Below are 15,413 nucleotides of genomic sequence, written 5' to 3'. Positions count from 1 at the left end.
ATTTATAAGATAAAAATAAATTTTAGGAGTGTTAAATGTAATTTTTCAAACTATACAAAATTTACGTATGATTACACTAAACTTTAGATAGTAAATTATTCCTCTCTCTCTATATATATAATCCCACAAAGACTTTCGGTAGGAGAGAGAAAGACAGAGTGTGTATATATCTATTGTATATATAGAGAGAGAGTGTATGTGTGTATGTATAGAGAGAAACAAGAAAAAAGAGTTTTAATTTGTGTTTATATCCATTTATACTCATTATTAAGGCTTGTTTGTTTTAATTTTTAGTAAAAAAAATATTTTTAATTTTGATATAAATTTTAGTACAAAATAATAAAATATTAATTAATAAAATTATGTTTTATATTGAATTTAAAATTAAAATATTTTTAATAAATAATATTTGTAATATAATTACTATTTAAAAAATTAAATTAAGAAAAAAAAAACATGCCTAAGCTTCTAAACCTGAAAGTAACTATTTTGGTGGATAAATGGTAGATTTTATTTATTTTTTTAATAATAACTATTTATTTTAAGTAATTAGTTATGTCAATAATTGTTTGTTCATACACATTTAAAATTAATTTAATTAATAATTTTAGTTTATCAATATTAATTAATTAAATTAAATAAATATAATAAAATTTTAAATTATGCACATGCATTGAATGTGCTCCGACTCCACGGTTTTAGATCAGCTATAAAATGTATATGATGAAAATATTCTTAAACATATTTATTTTTATAAAAAAAAAGTAACTATTTTTTTTTTATTTTTTTCAATGTATATTTACAATTAATAAAATTTCAATCAATTACTTATTTTAATTTTTCATATAATTAAATAAAATTTATAAAAATTAAAATTGTACACAAGACTACAGACAAACACCACCTTGTGCCTAACATGACAAATTTCCTCTTCTGCCCTTCTCTTTTTAATTTTCTTTCTAATAGGTCCAAACATTTTATATTTAAGGTAAATTCAAACTCAAACCCGCTTGGTCGGACCTGAATCAATTGATATATGACAAGTTTGATACATTTGCAACTTGATTAGTGTACACTAATCTCAAACTTGTCATATGATTGGTCACTTGTCCTAAACTGTACACTAATTGTATCGCAAATAAAGTGCAGTTATCATATAATTGATTCAGGTCCGACCAAATTCAATTTGGGTCAGAATTTTTCTATATTTAGTGGCAAATTTATGGAAATGGTAAAATCTGAATCTAAATTTTTGCAAGGAGTTAGAATCTTACTATAAATATTTTCTAGTTTTTCTATTTTTATTTATTATATTCTAAATTTGATGATCTTACATTATTTTTTCTAATTCTATTTATATATCTAAACTTTAAATTCTTATATTAATTATCTAATTTTCACATAAATTATTGATTTCTTGTTTTATATTTTGTGGAAATGTGTCTTAACTCTTTATGGTATATACTAATAATTTATTGTTCATTCAAATGCGTATAAATAAAAAAAATATGCTAAAAATATATTTTTAGAATAAATTTAAATTTTAAATAATATATACATCATAATTGCACGTTCACATTTAAAATTACGCGAATAACTCTAATAAAATATTATTAATATTACTATAATACGACACACACACACACATCTATACTATTATAAAAGAAAACCCTTCGTACCAATTTTAGATTGCCCTAATTTACCCTTCATTTCATTTATTCTCTTTAAAAATATTTGGTCAGATTAGTAATTTCAATATTTTTTAATAATTTTAATTTTTTTTTTCTCTTAACGATCCACTACTCCCACATTTCCCTCTCACCTTACTTCTCCATATCTATTATAATTTACTCTTTTGATAATTTTTTCTTTCTTATCATCTCACACCAAGATTCTTTTTATATATTTATGGAACTACGTGCAACGATAACTAGTATTTATATAAATTACACAAAACCTTAGAAAACGACCTACATAATTCAGCAAAAATTAAATTTTAAAGAAAATATTCTAATATGATAGAAAATTTAATTATATATAATTATCAAACACAACATAGTGGATATATAGTTAAATATCCTATGTTGAAAAATAAAAATTTAAAATAATTAATCAAGAAACTCAACATTAGAGAGCTCCACTAAATCTTAAAACATCTGAAAAAAATATTAAATATTCAAATTTTATTACGAACAATTTTGGGACGTTTGAAGTGTTTAAAACAAACATTTATTAAAAATAAAATTAATTTAAGCCAAAAGCTATAAGGAGCTTCTTATCAATTTTTATAATTTATTTGTAAAATCACAAAATATTATTAAGGGACTTTCCAAACAATTCAATTTTTTTATTATTTTTTTCACTTTTACTCCCAGATTTTATTATGGTTAATTGATAATTTTTGTCTGAATTGTATTCCAATCACAAAAATAAATCGACAAAAATGGCCATGAGGGGCAAAATGGTAAATGGAGCTTCTCCACAGTGAAAAATAATAAGTGGGATCAAGATGAGAGTGAGTGGAAGTCTGTCAGAGCAATAATCTTGAGAGAACAGCTTTCATCAACTCCACTTTTCCACCATATTTTTTTTCAGATTTTTTACAATCAGCAAAGCCCATAAAAAACAAAGGTTAAAATATATGAAGAGGGTGGGGGTGGGGGTGGGGGTGGGGGTGGGGGTGCATTGAAATTAAAAGTTTTGTGTTTGCATTGCAGCTGGAGCTGGTGGTGGTAGTGGGAAGGGCACAGCAATTGATAGTAATGGTCCCTGCAGTGCCTGTGGCCATCTGCTGTTGCTGTCAAGCTGCTGCTGTATGCTAAATTCTGCAGCTGCATAGAAATAAGGTGATGCTGCTTTGGCTTTTGCAGTAACTCCCATTGCTAACAAACATATGTTGACAACTCAAACATAGAGGAAAAGGGAATTCATATCTCTAGAGAGAGAGTGTGTGAGAGAGAGAGGGAGATGGGCTCTCATGAATTGATCATTATCTTCTTCACGGAGGTGAAAGATTGAGAGATCTTTCATGGGTAAGCAGAAAAGTTTTTGAGGATGAAGGAGCAAAGTTCTTGGTGTTTTTTAAATTATATACATATGTATATATAGCTGGTTGAGGGGAAATTTTTGTAGAGAAAAGATGCCAGCTTTTTTGCTGTTTTCTTGGAAGTTGAGAAATCTTGGTGTTGGATTTCATTTTCTTTTTTCAATATATGATGATGATGATGATGATGGGCTCTTGTTGTTGTTGTTGATGCAGCTATAGACTTATAGTCTGTGTCATATCTTTCTTTATGGAGAAATTCAACAACCATTTCTTTTTAACTTAGCACTGAGGGAACTTTCAACAATCTTTTCCTTTTTCCTTCTAGCTTTCCCTCACGAGAAATACTTCTTTTTTCAACACTTTTTTCTCACTTTCTTTTTCTGGGGTTTCTGCAGGAACAAGAGAGAGAGAGAGATGAAGTGAACTCCTGCTTGCTGCTGCTTACTCTATTACAGCTTGCAGATTAGGTGTGTGTGTGTGGAAACAAGAAAAAGGAAGAGGGTTTTTTTGTTCTTTTTCTTCTTTTGTTCTTGAGGAAATTCTCTTTTGCTTTTGTTCAAGAAAAGGTAGTGATAAAAGAAGAGGGTAGGCTGGTTTGGGAGGGTTGGAGTGGAATCTACTACCAACCCCTGAAATAAACAGCAAGGGAAGTTAACATGGATGCATATGAAGCAACAAAGATTGTGTTCCAAAGGATCCAAACTTTGGACCCTCAGAATGCTTCTAAGATCATGGGAGTGCTACTCATTCAAGACCATGGTGAGAAAGAAATGATCCGTTTGGCTTTTGGACCTGAATCACTAGTCCACTCTGTGATTCTCAAAGCAAGAAAAGAGCTTGGTTTGGCATCATCAAACATGCCCTCAACCCCTTCAACTCCTTCCTCTCCTTCACCTTTCAGCAACCCTTTGTCTCTTTCAAGGCAGAATTCTTGTTCTTCATCGTCACCAGCAGCAGCAGCAGCAGCAGCAGCTTCCTCAAGGCTTCTTGGTGGTGTGAGTCTTCCTTCTCCACTTAGCATAGCTAGCCAGTCTTGTTCTTGGACAAATTCCAGCAGCTTCTCATCATCAGATTTCCAGAGCCCGGATAATTTGATCAGTCCCAGTGGGTACAATGGTAGCTCTCCATCAACCATGAATTCTGCTGCTGCTCCTTTCTATGCAAGTGGAGAAGTCGACTTGATTGATGAGCTTCAGCTTCAAGATCAGCTATCTTTCCTCAATGATAGCTCACCACCACTAGGCCCAAAAAGCTCTGATTTTTTCTACCAGCAACAGCAAGATTTAGCCTCAAGTCCAACTGGAAACGACCCCGTGATCTTCCCTTCTTATCCCACCGCTCCCTGGGGTGGCTCCACCGCGGTCAACGGCTTGTCTCACCGTCGGAGCTGCTCAGTTAGTGATATTTGCATGGGGTCTGATGATCTGAGTGGAGGGTTTGGATGGAAACCTTGTTTGTTCTATGCTAGAGGGTACTGCAAGAATGGGACCAGCTGCCGGTTCCTCCACGGCGAGGGCGGCGCCCTCGCCGACGGTGGTGCTGTGGTGGGGTCTCCAAGTAAGTTTGATATGATGGAGCAGTGTCAAGATATCCTTAGATCAAAGTCAACTCAGCAGCAGAGGTTGGCTGCAGACTCTCAGCTCATGGCTACAGCTAACTTCCCTTATTCCCCACTTCCAGCAAACAAATGCATGAATTTTCTTCTGCAGCAGCAACTTCCACCAGCTGACAGCCCAAGGTTTGTGTTCTTGAACTAATCTTTCAGCATTTCTTGATCTTGTTGCTATTTATTCCTGCAAGTGATTTGATCTTTATGTTCTCTTGGTTACTCATGTTTTAGAGCTTTGATGATGGGAGATGGAATGCATAAATTCGGCCGAGCCCGGCTCGAAAGAGGTGATTTTGGGTTGAATTGTTTGAATCCTGGTTCAAGGCAGATTTACTTGACATTTCCTGCTGACAGTACATTCAAGGAAGAAGATGTGTCCAATTATTTTAGGTGCATTTTCTTTGCTCTGAATCAAAGTCAATTCAAGTACTAGTCCATTTGCATAGCTTTGAGATTGTAATAATTATGCTCTTCATCTTAAAGTAACTTTGGGCCGGTTCAAGATGTGAGGATTCCATATCAGCAGAAGAGGATGTTTGGCTTTGTCACCTTCGATTATCCGGAGACTGTCAAGCTCATTCTTGCAAAGGGCAATCCGCATTTTGTCTGCGATGCCCGTGTTCTTGTCAAACCATACAAAGAGAAGGGCAAAATCCCAGACAAACACAGGTTTGGTGGTTGATTTTTCTCTTTTTCTCCACCTTAAGGTTCAAAATTCTTGAATATTTCCTAATGCACGACATTACTAGCAGGAAACAGCAGCAACAGATGGAAAGAGGGGAATTCATTGGATGTGGGAGCCCCACTGGGCTAGAGTCGAGAGATCCTTATGATCTTCAGCTTGGTAAGAATTGTGTTCTTACACAAATTTAGCGACTTGTCAAGTTTACACTTACCTTAGCTGAAACATCCGCCGTGTACTAGGTTCAAGAATGTTCTACAACACACAGGACATGTTATGGAGGAGAAAACTTGAGGAGCAGGCTGATTTGCAACAAGCCATTGAGCTTCAAAACAGGAGACTTATGGGTCTACAGCTTCTTGATGTTAAGAGGAACAGCCACCACCGCACTCTTTCCACCGGTGCAGTCATTTCGTCGCCAACGTACTCCCCGACTTTCTTCAATCAAAACGCCGTAATGTCTAGCAACCGCAGCAGCCCAGAAGCCAAAGAAGGTTTCCTTTCATAATTTTTCAGACCCATTCAACTTCTGGTCCATTTTCTAAGCTTGAAATGTATCGAGGGGATTATAAATGAGGAACTGATTATGGTATTGCAGAAAATGGCCCAATGGGTACAACAACAACTCAAGCAAAAGTTTCTGTTGATCAGGAGATCCAGCCCACCGCGAATGTGATTGAGAAAGATAAAGATTTCCAAACCAAGATCGAGAATAGCAACTACAAGGAGAGCCCTCCAAAAGAAAGTGATCAACATGAACGGTATCAACTTTTCCTGGACAAGACTACATTAATGTGAATTTGCACTCCTCTTATGTTGTCTGTTGCAGTAGAAAGTGATTGAATACCATGATTTGTTCAAATGCAGCTTGGAGCACAACCTCCCGGACAGTCCCTTTGCGTCTCCTAAGGCTGCAGGGGACTACGCTACCGCCTTCTCCAACAACAACTTGGAGACCGGAAAGGGTACTAACAATAATCTGATCACGGGCACTTCCTTGTTTTCTGATACTCCATCACTAGACATGGCTCCGTTCAAATCATGCTACTTCCAAGTGCCTAGGTGAAAACTTACGACTTCCATTGCTGCTTATGTCTAAGCATTGTTGTTCTCAGTTGCAAGCACTAATCAGTACACTTAACAAATTCATACATGACTGTGATACAGGTTTGCCTCTGGTCATGAGGCCATTGGCATGTAGGCCTAGATATCTTCTCGGCTGTTTCAAGGTAAATGGCCTACAATTTATTCAAATCTTGGACTTGCTTATTAATGTTTTCCCTTAATTCTATGACCTATCACTCTCTTAGTACTTGGTTCTACAGTTAAGGTAGGTGCTTGCTCATTCACTAAGGTTGGTTTGCTTTGTCTTGCTTGTTTATGTTTGTACAGCCCGACGACCACCAATACACCTAGCCGACGACACCACCACCATCACCACCACGACAACAACAGTCACCACCAGCAATAGTTACCAACACTATACTAGTTACTACCATATATATACAAGATGATACATAAAAGAAGGCAGTAAAGGAGAGTGGGCCAGCCATCCATTTCCTCTCTCAAATTGTTGTACTCTATTTTCAGTCTCCTTTCACATCTGTTAGCTGAATTTCTTGGACCACACAAGGTAAGGAAAAAAACCAAGAAACATAGTCATCCATCCATCATAGTACTAAGAATCAAACAAGTTCACTGCATCAGAGGCTGTAATTTTTTCTCTTCTTTTACCTCACCTTTGATGGCTTCCCCATTGTACAATCCAAGAAAAAACAACCAAGTCTTTTAGGAAAAAGAATTCACCTGTATAGGAAGATGCAGATGCAGATAGCAGCAGAATACTACCCTACAACACTGTCTTATGCTTCTGTGTAATTTTTAAGGTGGTAGTGCTCAAGACTAATTTATTATTAGGTACAAAAGTGAAAGAGGGTGCAGTTGTTTTTGCTGCCATATGATCATATCATTGTAATATTTTTATATTGTACTAATACAAAAAAAAATTATTATTATTATTACTATTACAAAAGAGAAAAAGAGAAACCTGAGATTAGGAAAAAGTTGTCTTCTTTTTCCTGTCCCTTTTTCTTAAACCATTTGTGTTTCATTGGTGTCTCTTTCTCTGTGTGATTATGGTTTTTGTTTTATTTTTTTTTTCCGGGGGATGGGGGTACAAATTGTATGAGTTTGTCACTTAGCTGCAGCAATTGATGCTTTTAGTGAGGTGGGGTCTTGTCTTTTTGCTGCCCTTTGATGGGGTGTGAAGGAGAGAAGGGGCCCCACAAGCACAACATCACATGGGAGGGCTGACAATGCATTTGGGCCCTACCTATTTATCTACTATTTGCTACGGCCTTGTGGGTCCATTCCACCACCACCCATGTGATTGAGCTCATTAACAATCTTCTTTCAAATCTCTCCCTATACTTACATATATACATACATGGGTTGTGTATCTATATGGGTCATTTCATGGTGGATCTTTTTGTTTCCAACTCCCATCTCTTTTATGGGGTGTTTGCAATAATCTCAGGCTTTATTTTCCGAGAATAAGTTGTACAAGTGTTGCAAGGGACTAAAGTGTAAAGTGTTGCAAGGGACTAAAGTGTAATTTTAAATTTGAATCGACTATTTTACCTTTGAAAATCGAAACTCTAGTGGCTTTTTCGTCAAAAAGTTGACTAAGGGATTGAAATGATATAAAAAATGAATTTTTAGAATGGTAAGGACAAGAAATTGAAATGAAGGACTAAAGTCATAATATACACAAATTTAAGGGGCTATTTATAATTAACATATACTCTACTTGAATAATACAAGTGCTTTGAGATGCAATTCTTGATGGGTTCTATGAGAGGACCAAAGGGCAGAAAGGGAATCTTTCTTTGAGGGGATATTATCCTTGTTTCTTTCAAAAATTGCATAATGGTCCTCCAACTCTTGAAAAATTATGGTACCACTAAAGAAAGTAGTAGACAGAGTGGCAAAAGGTGGATGTGCATGAGCCCACATGGATTTTGCAATTGTAAGGTTTTGAAATTTGAGGATAGCATTCCTAGTGGGACACAATTATTTGATTGGATTCTTGCAATTTTTTCACAAAAAAAAATATTAATTTTGAAGAATTTGAACTTTAGGAAACTCATTTTTCAGATTTTTGGGCTCTCAAAATTTTCCTTTGGGGTTGTCTGCACTCACCTCAGCACGTATTTTGGTGTTGGTCGTCTCACTTTTTTTTTTTAACGACAAAAGAAATAATTACGTCATAATTTTAAGATATCAGCCAATACTTTATGTTTTTTTTTGTTTCAATTAAATAATAATAAAAAAAAATTGCATATAATTTGAATATATGACTTCATACTTGTTCATGAAACTTTAATCTTTATCTTCAGGTTAAGTTCATATACTGTCTTGAGGTAAGCAAACAATATGGTGTTTGGGGCCATTTGGAGGAGAAAGTAGTGAAATAAATGCTTGAAGATAAAAGAGTGCAATGAGTGAATTAAGAGTGTTGTTTTTTGTTTTGGGTGTAAAAATGAGAGGGTGATATAAAGAAAAGGTTTAAGTACGAAAGTACAAATTATTTTTTAACTAAAATGGTAGCATGAATGTAAAAGTCGTAGTTGTAGTCTCAAAATATGCTTTCTCCCACTAGGGGAGCCTCTATTTATAAGTGATCATAAGTTGGTTGGAGAAGATCACGTGTTTAATGGAGCATGACTTTAAAGTTGTAAGATGATGGTGAATTTCTCTCAGATTCTATGGAGAGTCCCTAGGTGTTGGGGGATCCCCTTAGATTCGCTAGAGGGTTATCTCTTGGTTGTTGGAGACTCGCAATTCTTGAGGGGCGATTGGTGTCCTCTATAGATGAAGGATGTCTTCTCGAATTTTAAGAAAGGTGGTTGAGAAGACAGCTTCTCCCAGCAAGAGTCTAAACTTTTAGGATTTATAGGTTACTTCTCTCTAGAGGGGCCATGTGGCCCCGAGGGGACTGCTGATCCTTATTCGATTATGTGAGGTGTGCCTCTAGAAATCATACATGGATGTCAGTGAAGTCACTCATGAACACCATATGAGATGAGCTTTGATTTTGACTGGGAGATTTCAAGTCCCTAAGCTTTCTTGTAGGCCTGTGATGCCTTCTTTGATCAGGACCCTTTCGAATTTAAGCCGAATGGACTTCTTTTGATCAATTTATCTTTTGAGGGCGACTGTTAGACTTTCTAAGGGCTCTACCTAAATTTGACTTTTTGGACTCTTACCCAATCTGGGCCTCATGAGGGAGCACCATGGGCCTTGTATTCTTTTCATTTTTTTAGACCGTTTGAACATTTTTAAGTTAATCCATTTGTATGGATATTATGTCTGATGTTGCATTAATTAGTACAATACTTGGCTAAATCCATTAGTCCAAATAGGTTAATTGTTACTAAAAAAAGATAATATTAATAGCAAAAACTTAAGTGATAATTTTAAATATATATATATATATATTAAGTAACACTAATTTAATATTGTATCATAATATAATTAATATTGATAAGATTATGCATTAAATTATCCCTATAGACAACTAATTACATATTTATAGTGACAACATAAATATAGTAATAATTATAATCATGATCACTATATTGTCCCTATATATGATCTAATTAATTGTTTATAATAGTAATTATTTCACGCATAGTATATATTAGTTATGTTATCACTGACTATTCTTGATGATAAGATTTACTTAAATATAATCACTATTAAAATTATAAAAGATTTTATATTTACAAAACAAAAAATTTGGTTGCTTAGTATATATTAGTTATAATTTTAATGTCATTTACTATTTTGTTGTTAATGTATTTCTTATTTTCTTAAGTGTGGCGCAGGTCTTAAAGTTTGTGACCAATTTTTCCCATTCAAAATAATTCAAGAAAAAATAACTACTTATATATTTAAATATAAAAAGTTGGTTAAGTCTATACAATCAATAATTTTCAATTTAAAGAATGTATTCAAATGAAAAGAAAAATAAGAAGTATTATAAAAATAAACAAATACGCCAACAACATTCGAATTGAAACATACCCTTATTCAAGTGGTAAAATTGAAGCCTTGCGATCAAATTCAGAATTTTTAGAGAGTATCATATAGCTGTATTTGATGCCTATAAAGATGGATTACTCAAAGAAGCTTAATCGGCCCATATAGAAGGAAATATCATAGGAGCCCAAAATGCCCTGTGAATCCAAGAACCCAGCCCAAATAGGGGATTAGGGCCGTAGGCCACCTTCGTGGAGGCCAAGTGGCGGTCCACGTAAGATTACATGTGCCACATCACCCTGGGGGTTGTTGGTATGAATAGACTCCAGATGCGGAAAGAAGAGAATTATGGAAACTCGAGGACAAGTTGAAGGGCGTTTTTATCTCGAAGGCAACCGCCTTCCTGAAGATCAAGAAATCCTACCTACAGTAGGGTATCTCTTCAATCATATAACTAGCATACATATATATATATATATATATATAAATATATATTAATTCTATATTTTTTTATTAGTTCCTCAGCCCTTTTGATTTTATTAATTGTATATTTGTTTAAATAAATATATATATATATATGGATGTATTAATTTATTTTTAATTTATTTTTATAAGCAAATAAAACTATAATAAAATGAGCTCCAAATATTTTAGGATTACGAAAATAAAAAGACCATGATGAGCAAATGAAACTATAATTAGAAAAAAAATTAAAAGAATTTTAAAATACCAAAATCACCCTTTTTCAAAATTTCACTTATTCATCAAGCTCTTTTTATTTTCATAATCCTAATATACTTGGAACTCATTTTATTTTAATTTCACTTGCTTGTAAAATTAAATTAAAAATAAATTTGTACATATATATATATATATATATATATATACTTAAACAAATATACAACTATTAAAATCAGAAAGGTTGATGAACTAATAAAAAAATATAGAATTAATATATATGATAATTATATATGTGGTAATTTTATGCATGTATATATTTATTTTTAACTTGGTTTGACAAATAAGTAAAACTAAAATAAAATGAGCCAAAAGTACTTTATGATTACAAAATAAGAAGAGCTTGATGAACAAGCGAAACTAGAATTAGACAAATGGTGATTTTGGTATTTTAGAAATCTTTTTTTTTTTTTTTTCACAAAGCAATTTTTGTAAGGGTAAAATAGACTTTTCAAACTTAAAAAGTAAACGCCAAGCGGGTTTTTGAAGGTTTTAGTACCTCATAGGGTAATTGATATGGAGTGAAAATTGTATTTAACCATTTTTAAAGTGAAGAAGCAATTCTTCGTATCTATTTGATTGTTTTGGTCGAATTTCATACACAGAGTTATTTTATATTTTTCGTATATTCATTTCAATTTCTTGTTGAATATATATTAAAAAATGGATAAAGAACTCGAATAATTTTTCATAATTTATTAAATTACAAATGGCTAACTTAATTTTTATGTATAAATATATATATGCATCTGTAGGATAAATTACATTTTTAATTTCATAAGTGGACCTGTTTTCAATTTTTGTCCTACACTCAGGTCAATTATCACATTAAGTCCTATATGTGGGTTTTTTTTTTTTTTTTTTTCAATTTGAGGACCATTGAGGAATTTCCATCCAATTGATAACAGCAGCTGTTCTTTCCGTCAGGCCGTTAGTCACGTGATCTGAACGTGTGAGAAACGTAAATATGCGAATTGGCATGAGTGTGGGATCAAAATTGAAAACAGATCTACTTATGGGATCAAAAATGTAATTTACCTTCCATGTGAACATGTGTGTGTGAAAGTTATTTATTTTATTAAAAAAAAGTTGATTACATATATTAAATGCAATAAAATATGTAATAAAATGTGAAATGAAAATTTCAATCTTTTCATAAACTATATCAAACGAGTATTTGCAGTGCTTACATTCACTTTTAATTTATGCAAAAAAAATTATGAGTGAAATAATTTTATCTATTTGTACTATTAATTAAGTAACTATAGTTTGTAGACAAAATGTGTTTAGACTAAAATACCCTCAAATTATATTATTTTTCCACCATTTCTTAAAATTAATTTACTAACAATGTTTTTATTCATGTGTATCTATATTTATGTTATTTATTAAAGGAGGCATTAGAGAAACTAACTTGGTGTATATATATATATATACTAGTTATTGTTGGACGCGATTTTCGCGATCCTATAAAAAGAATTTTAGCGTGAGATAGTAAGAAAAAAAATGGTGAAAAGAATAAATTATAATAAATATAGAGAAGTAAGATGAATGAGAAATGTGGAGCAGTGGGTAGCTAAGAGGAAAAAAATTATAATTATTAAAAAAATACTGAAATTACTAATTTGACCAAATTTTTTTAAAGAGAAAAAATTAAATGAAGGGTAAATTTGGGTATTCAAAAATTAGTACGACAAATATTTTTTTTAATAGTATATATACTAGCCGTTGTGACACGTTGTTCCTATGTGCATATAATAAATATTTTTTTACACATTAAAATATATTATAAATAAGAGTAAAATATATAAATCGGTACGACACTAATAAAAAGAAAAAGAGAAATAAATAATATTTCAGCAATTAATATAAATTTTAAAAAGTTGAATAAGTTAGTTATTTATTATGAAGGGCATTTTTGACTTTATTAAAAAATGGTGCAACGGTGTCATTAACCGTCGCTTGTGAGTGTGGAGGGACTTTTCTTTTTATATTAGTATAGATATATACTTTGTAGTGTCCAAAATATCCTTATTTTTCTTTACTGAAATATATCCCATAGGTCTACAAATGTGATTTTATTTAGAAAATGGTCCTACCAACATCTAATTTCTATTATTTCTTTTTTGAGTATCTGTATATAAATTTATCCCTTTAACTTTTATGATTAAAAATAAATATATTATGCTTAGTGTTTTTTGGGTAAATTACAGTCACTTTTTTATAAGATTTGGCATAATTATAAATACCTTCTTTTTATTTAAAAAATTATAACTACCCCCTGATATTAACTTCTGTCTAAAAACGAAGCCATTCCGTTAGCCTCATTAGGCGTCCATCCAATTTTTTTGATAAACTACACAACATACCTTATTATGAAATATAATTTTATATATATATTTTTAAAATTTCTAAAATATTCTTACGGACTAATATGCTCTATGGATTATTTAATTTACACACCTTCCTTTCTTTAAATATATTTTTACAAATATTATTTTTTTTAAAAAAGAAAAAGAAGAAGAAGAAGAAGAAAAAGATTCAGCAACGAAAAAGTAGTAATTTCTACCTTAATTTAGGGCTACATATTTTTTATTTGAGGGGGATACTTATAATTTTTCAAATAATGAGGAAACACCCGTAATTATATCAATCCTCAAAATATGTAAGAAAATGTATGTATTCACATAAAATAATATATTTTTTAATTTTAACATAAAATGAATTTAGACACAAACATCAAATGTGACATTACCACAACTAATTAAGTTTGAGGATCTTGGAATAATTAATTTTGGTTGCCAAAATATTTATTGACTAAAATATCTCCATATTTGTATGTTTTTCAATAAATAATGGTATATTTAATAATTAGTTTTTTTTAATAATTTTTCATTCACATATAATTTTAAAATATTTTATTAATTTTGATAAATTATTCATTTTGTATTATTTTTATTTTATTGAATTATATTTATAAGCAAAAGGTAATTTTCATAATACATAATAAGGTTGAAAAAATTATATAAAAGTATGCTTAAAATTCATATTAAATACTTTTTATTAATTTTTTATGTTCATGAACAGCCAATTTTTTGTAAAAAAAATACTAAAGATATTATCAATATTTGTAAAAAATTAAATATTTGAGAATATTTTGGTTAATGTACATTTTGTCAACTCTAACCCCTAAAACTTAATAATGGATGAAAATGGATTTGTTGATATTAAAAAAAAAAATGGATGAAAATTTTATCCTCAATTGACTTATTACCGACTTATTGCAGGTCAAAAGTCTTTTTGAACTAAACTACCCTTATAACGGTGAAAACATACCTTTTCACATGTATCAAAACGTGAAAATGTATAAGAATAATTTAATTATAAGAAGATTTATCAAGTAATTTGAGAGTATCCCTCTTTGATTTAGGAAAGCAATTTCTTTTATTTATTTCAGAATCTATACTTTTTATAATATTTATTCACATATCATAAATAAAATAAGCTCATAAAATAAAAAATACTTAATTAATATTTTCTTTTCATATTTGTATATCTATACTATTTATTAAGTCTCAAGCCTTAAAGTAACTATTTATGTAGACAAAATGTAGATTCCATAAATAACTACTTTTTTTAAGTAATTAATTCTACCAATTAATATTTTTCCATACATATAAATTTAATTATTTTATCAATGTTGATTAATTATTCAATATTTTACTCGATCAATAAATATAATAAAAAATTAAATTATGCACGTATATCGAGTGTGCTTTAATCGTTCATTATTCATTAAAGAAAAGACCTCTCAAGTAACTACCAAGATCGATTTGCAAAATGCGAGTCGTCTAAAATGCCCTTAATTATATTTATTTATTACAGAAAATAACCATCGTATTTTGATTAGTTAGTTTTATTAATAATTTCTTATTTTATACGTATTGGGCCTCTATGAGATTTACTATACAAAAACCCTTTCGTTCCTTCCTGAAATTATAAATACTCAAATAAATATCCTCTCGCGATAACTCATATAACAAATATTTGTTAGAATATTTATAATTTCAAGGAGTATTTATAATTTTTTAAATTAAAAAATATTTATAATTAAAATAAATCTAAAAAAAGACCCTTATAAATCGCTTTTAAAGTTAATTCATTTTAGTTAAATAAATATGTTTTTTCGATTTTAATTATATATATATATAATTAAATAAATATAATAAAATTTTAATTTATATAGAAAATAATACATACATACATATATATATATATATACGTATACTGCAGAA

The 15,413-nt window shown here is 31.0% G+C and overlaps 1 protein-coding gene across 2 annotated transcripts; it reads left to right on the top strand.

Annotated features, from left to right (window-relative positions):
- Nucleotides 1-2,687: 2,687 nt before the first annotated feature.
- On the top strand, nucleotides 2,688-7,355 carry LOC105172142 (Zinc finger (CCCH-type) family protein / RNA recognition motif (RRM)-containing protein). 2 transcript variants are annotated; one of them, XM_020697154.2, is made up of 10 exons: nucleotides 2,688-2,846; nucleotides 3,442-4,784; nucleotides 4,887-5,045; nucleotides 5,139-5,324; nucleotides 5,408-5,499; nucleotides 5,580-5,831; nucleotides 5,936-6,098; nucleotides 6,205-6,399; nucleotides 6,505-6,566; nucleotides 6,730-7,355. In XM_020697154.2, exons 2-9 carry the CDS (start codon nucleotides 3,703-3,705, stop codon nucleotides 6,536-6,538), a joined length of 2,163 nt encoding a protein of 720 aa, XP_020552813.2. In that variant the 5' UTR covers nucleotides 2,688-2,846; nucleotides 3,442-3,702; the 3' UTR covers nucleotides 6,539-6,566; nucleotides 6,730-7,355. The 2 variants fall into 2 exon arrangements, with proteins under 2 accessions (XP_020552813.2, XP_011091786.2); XM_011093484.3 differs by having other exon boundaries at nucleotides 2,692-3,032.
- Nucleotides 7,356-15,413: the final 8,058 nt, after the last annotated feature.

Source organism: Sesamum indicum, linkage group LG10 (genome assembly GCF_026168435.1).
Source record: "Sesamum indicum cultivar Baizhima isolate 11 linkage group LG10, ASM2616843v1, whole genome shotgun sequence".
NCBI lineage: Eukaryota > Viridiplantae > Streptophyta > Magnoliopsida > Lamiales > Pedaliaceae > Sesamum > Sesamum indicum.
The sequence above is the reverse complement of the archived record's forward strand: the minus strand, read 5'-3'. Positions and strand labels throughout refer to the sequence as shown.

Bases quoted from the DNA above. Each gene is read 5' to 3' on its own strand.
- LOC105172142 (XM_020697154.2), top strand. From the start codon at position 3,703: ATGGATGCATATGAAGCAACAAAGATTGTGTTCCAAAGGATCCAAACT. The intron at 5,325-5,407 runs GTTTGGTGGTTG...CATTACTAGCAG, and splicing joins AAAATCCCAGACAAACACAG to GAAACAGCAGCAACAGATGG. The intron at 6,400-6,504 runs GTGAAAACTTAC...ACTGTGATACAG, and splicing joins TGCTACTTCCAAGTGCCTAG to GTTTGCCTCTGGTCATGAGG.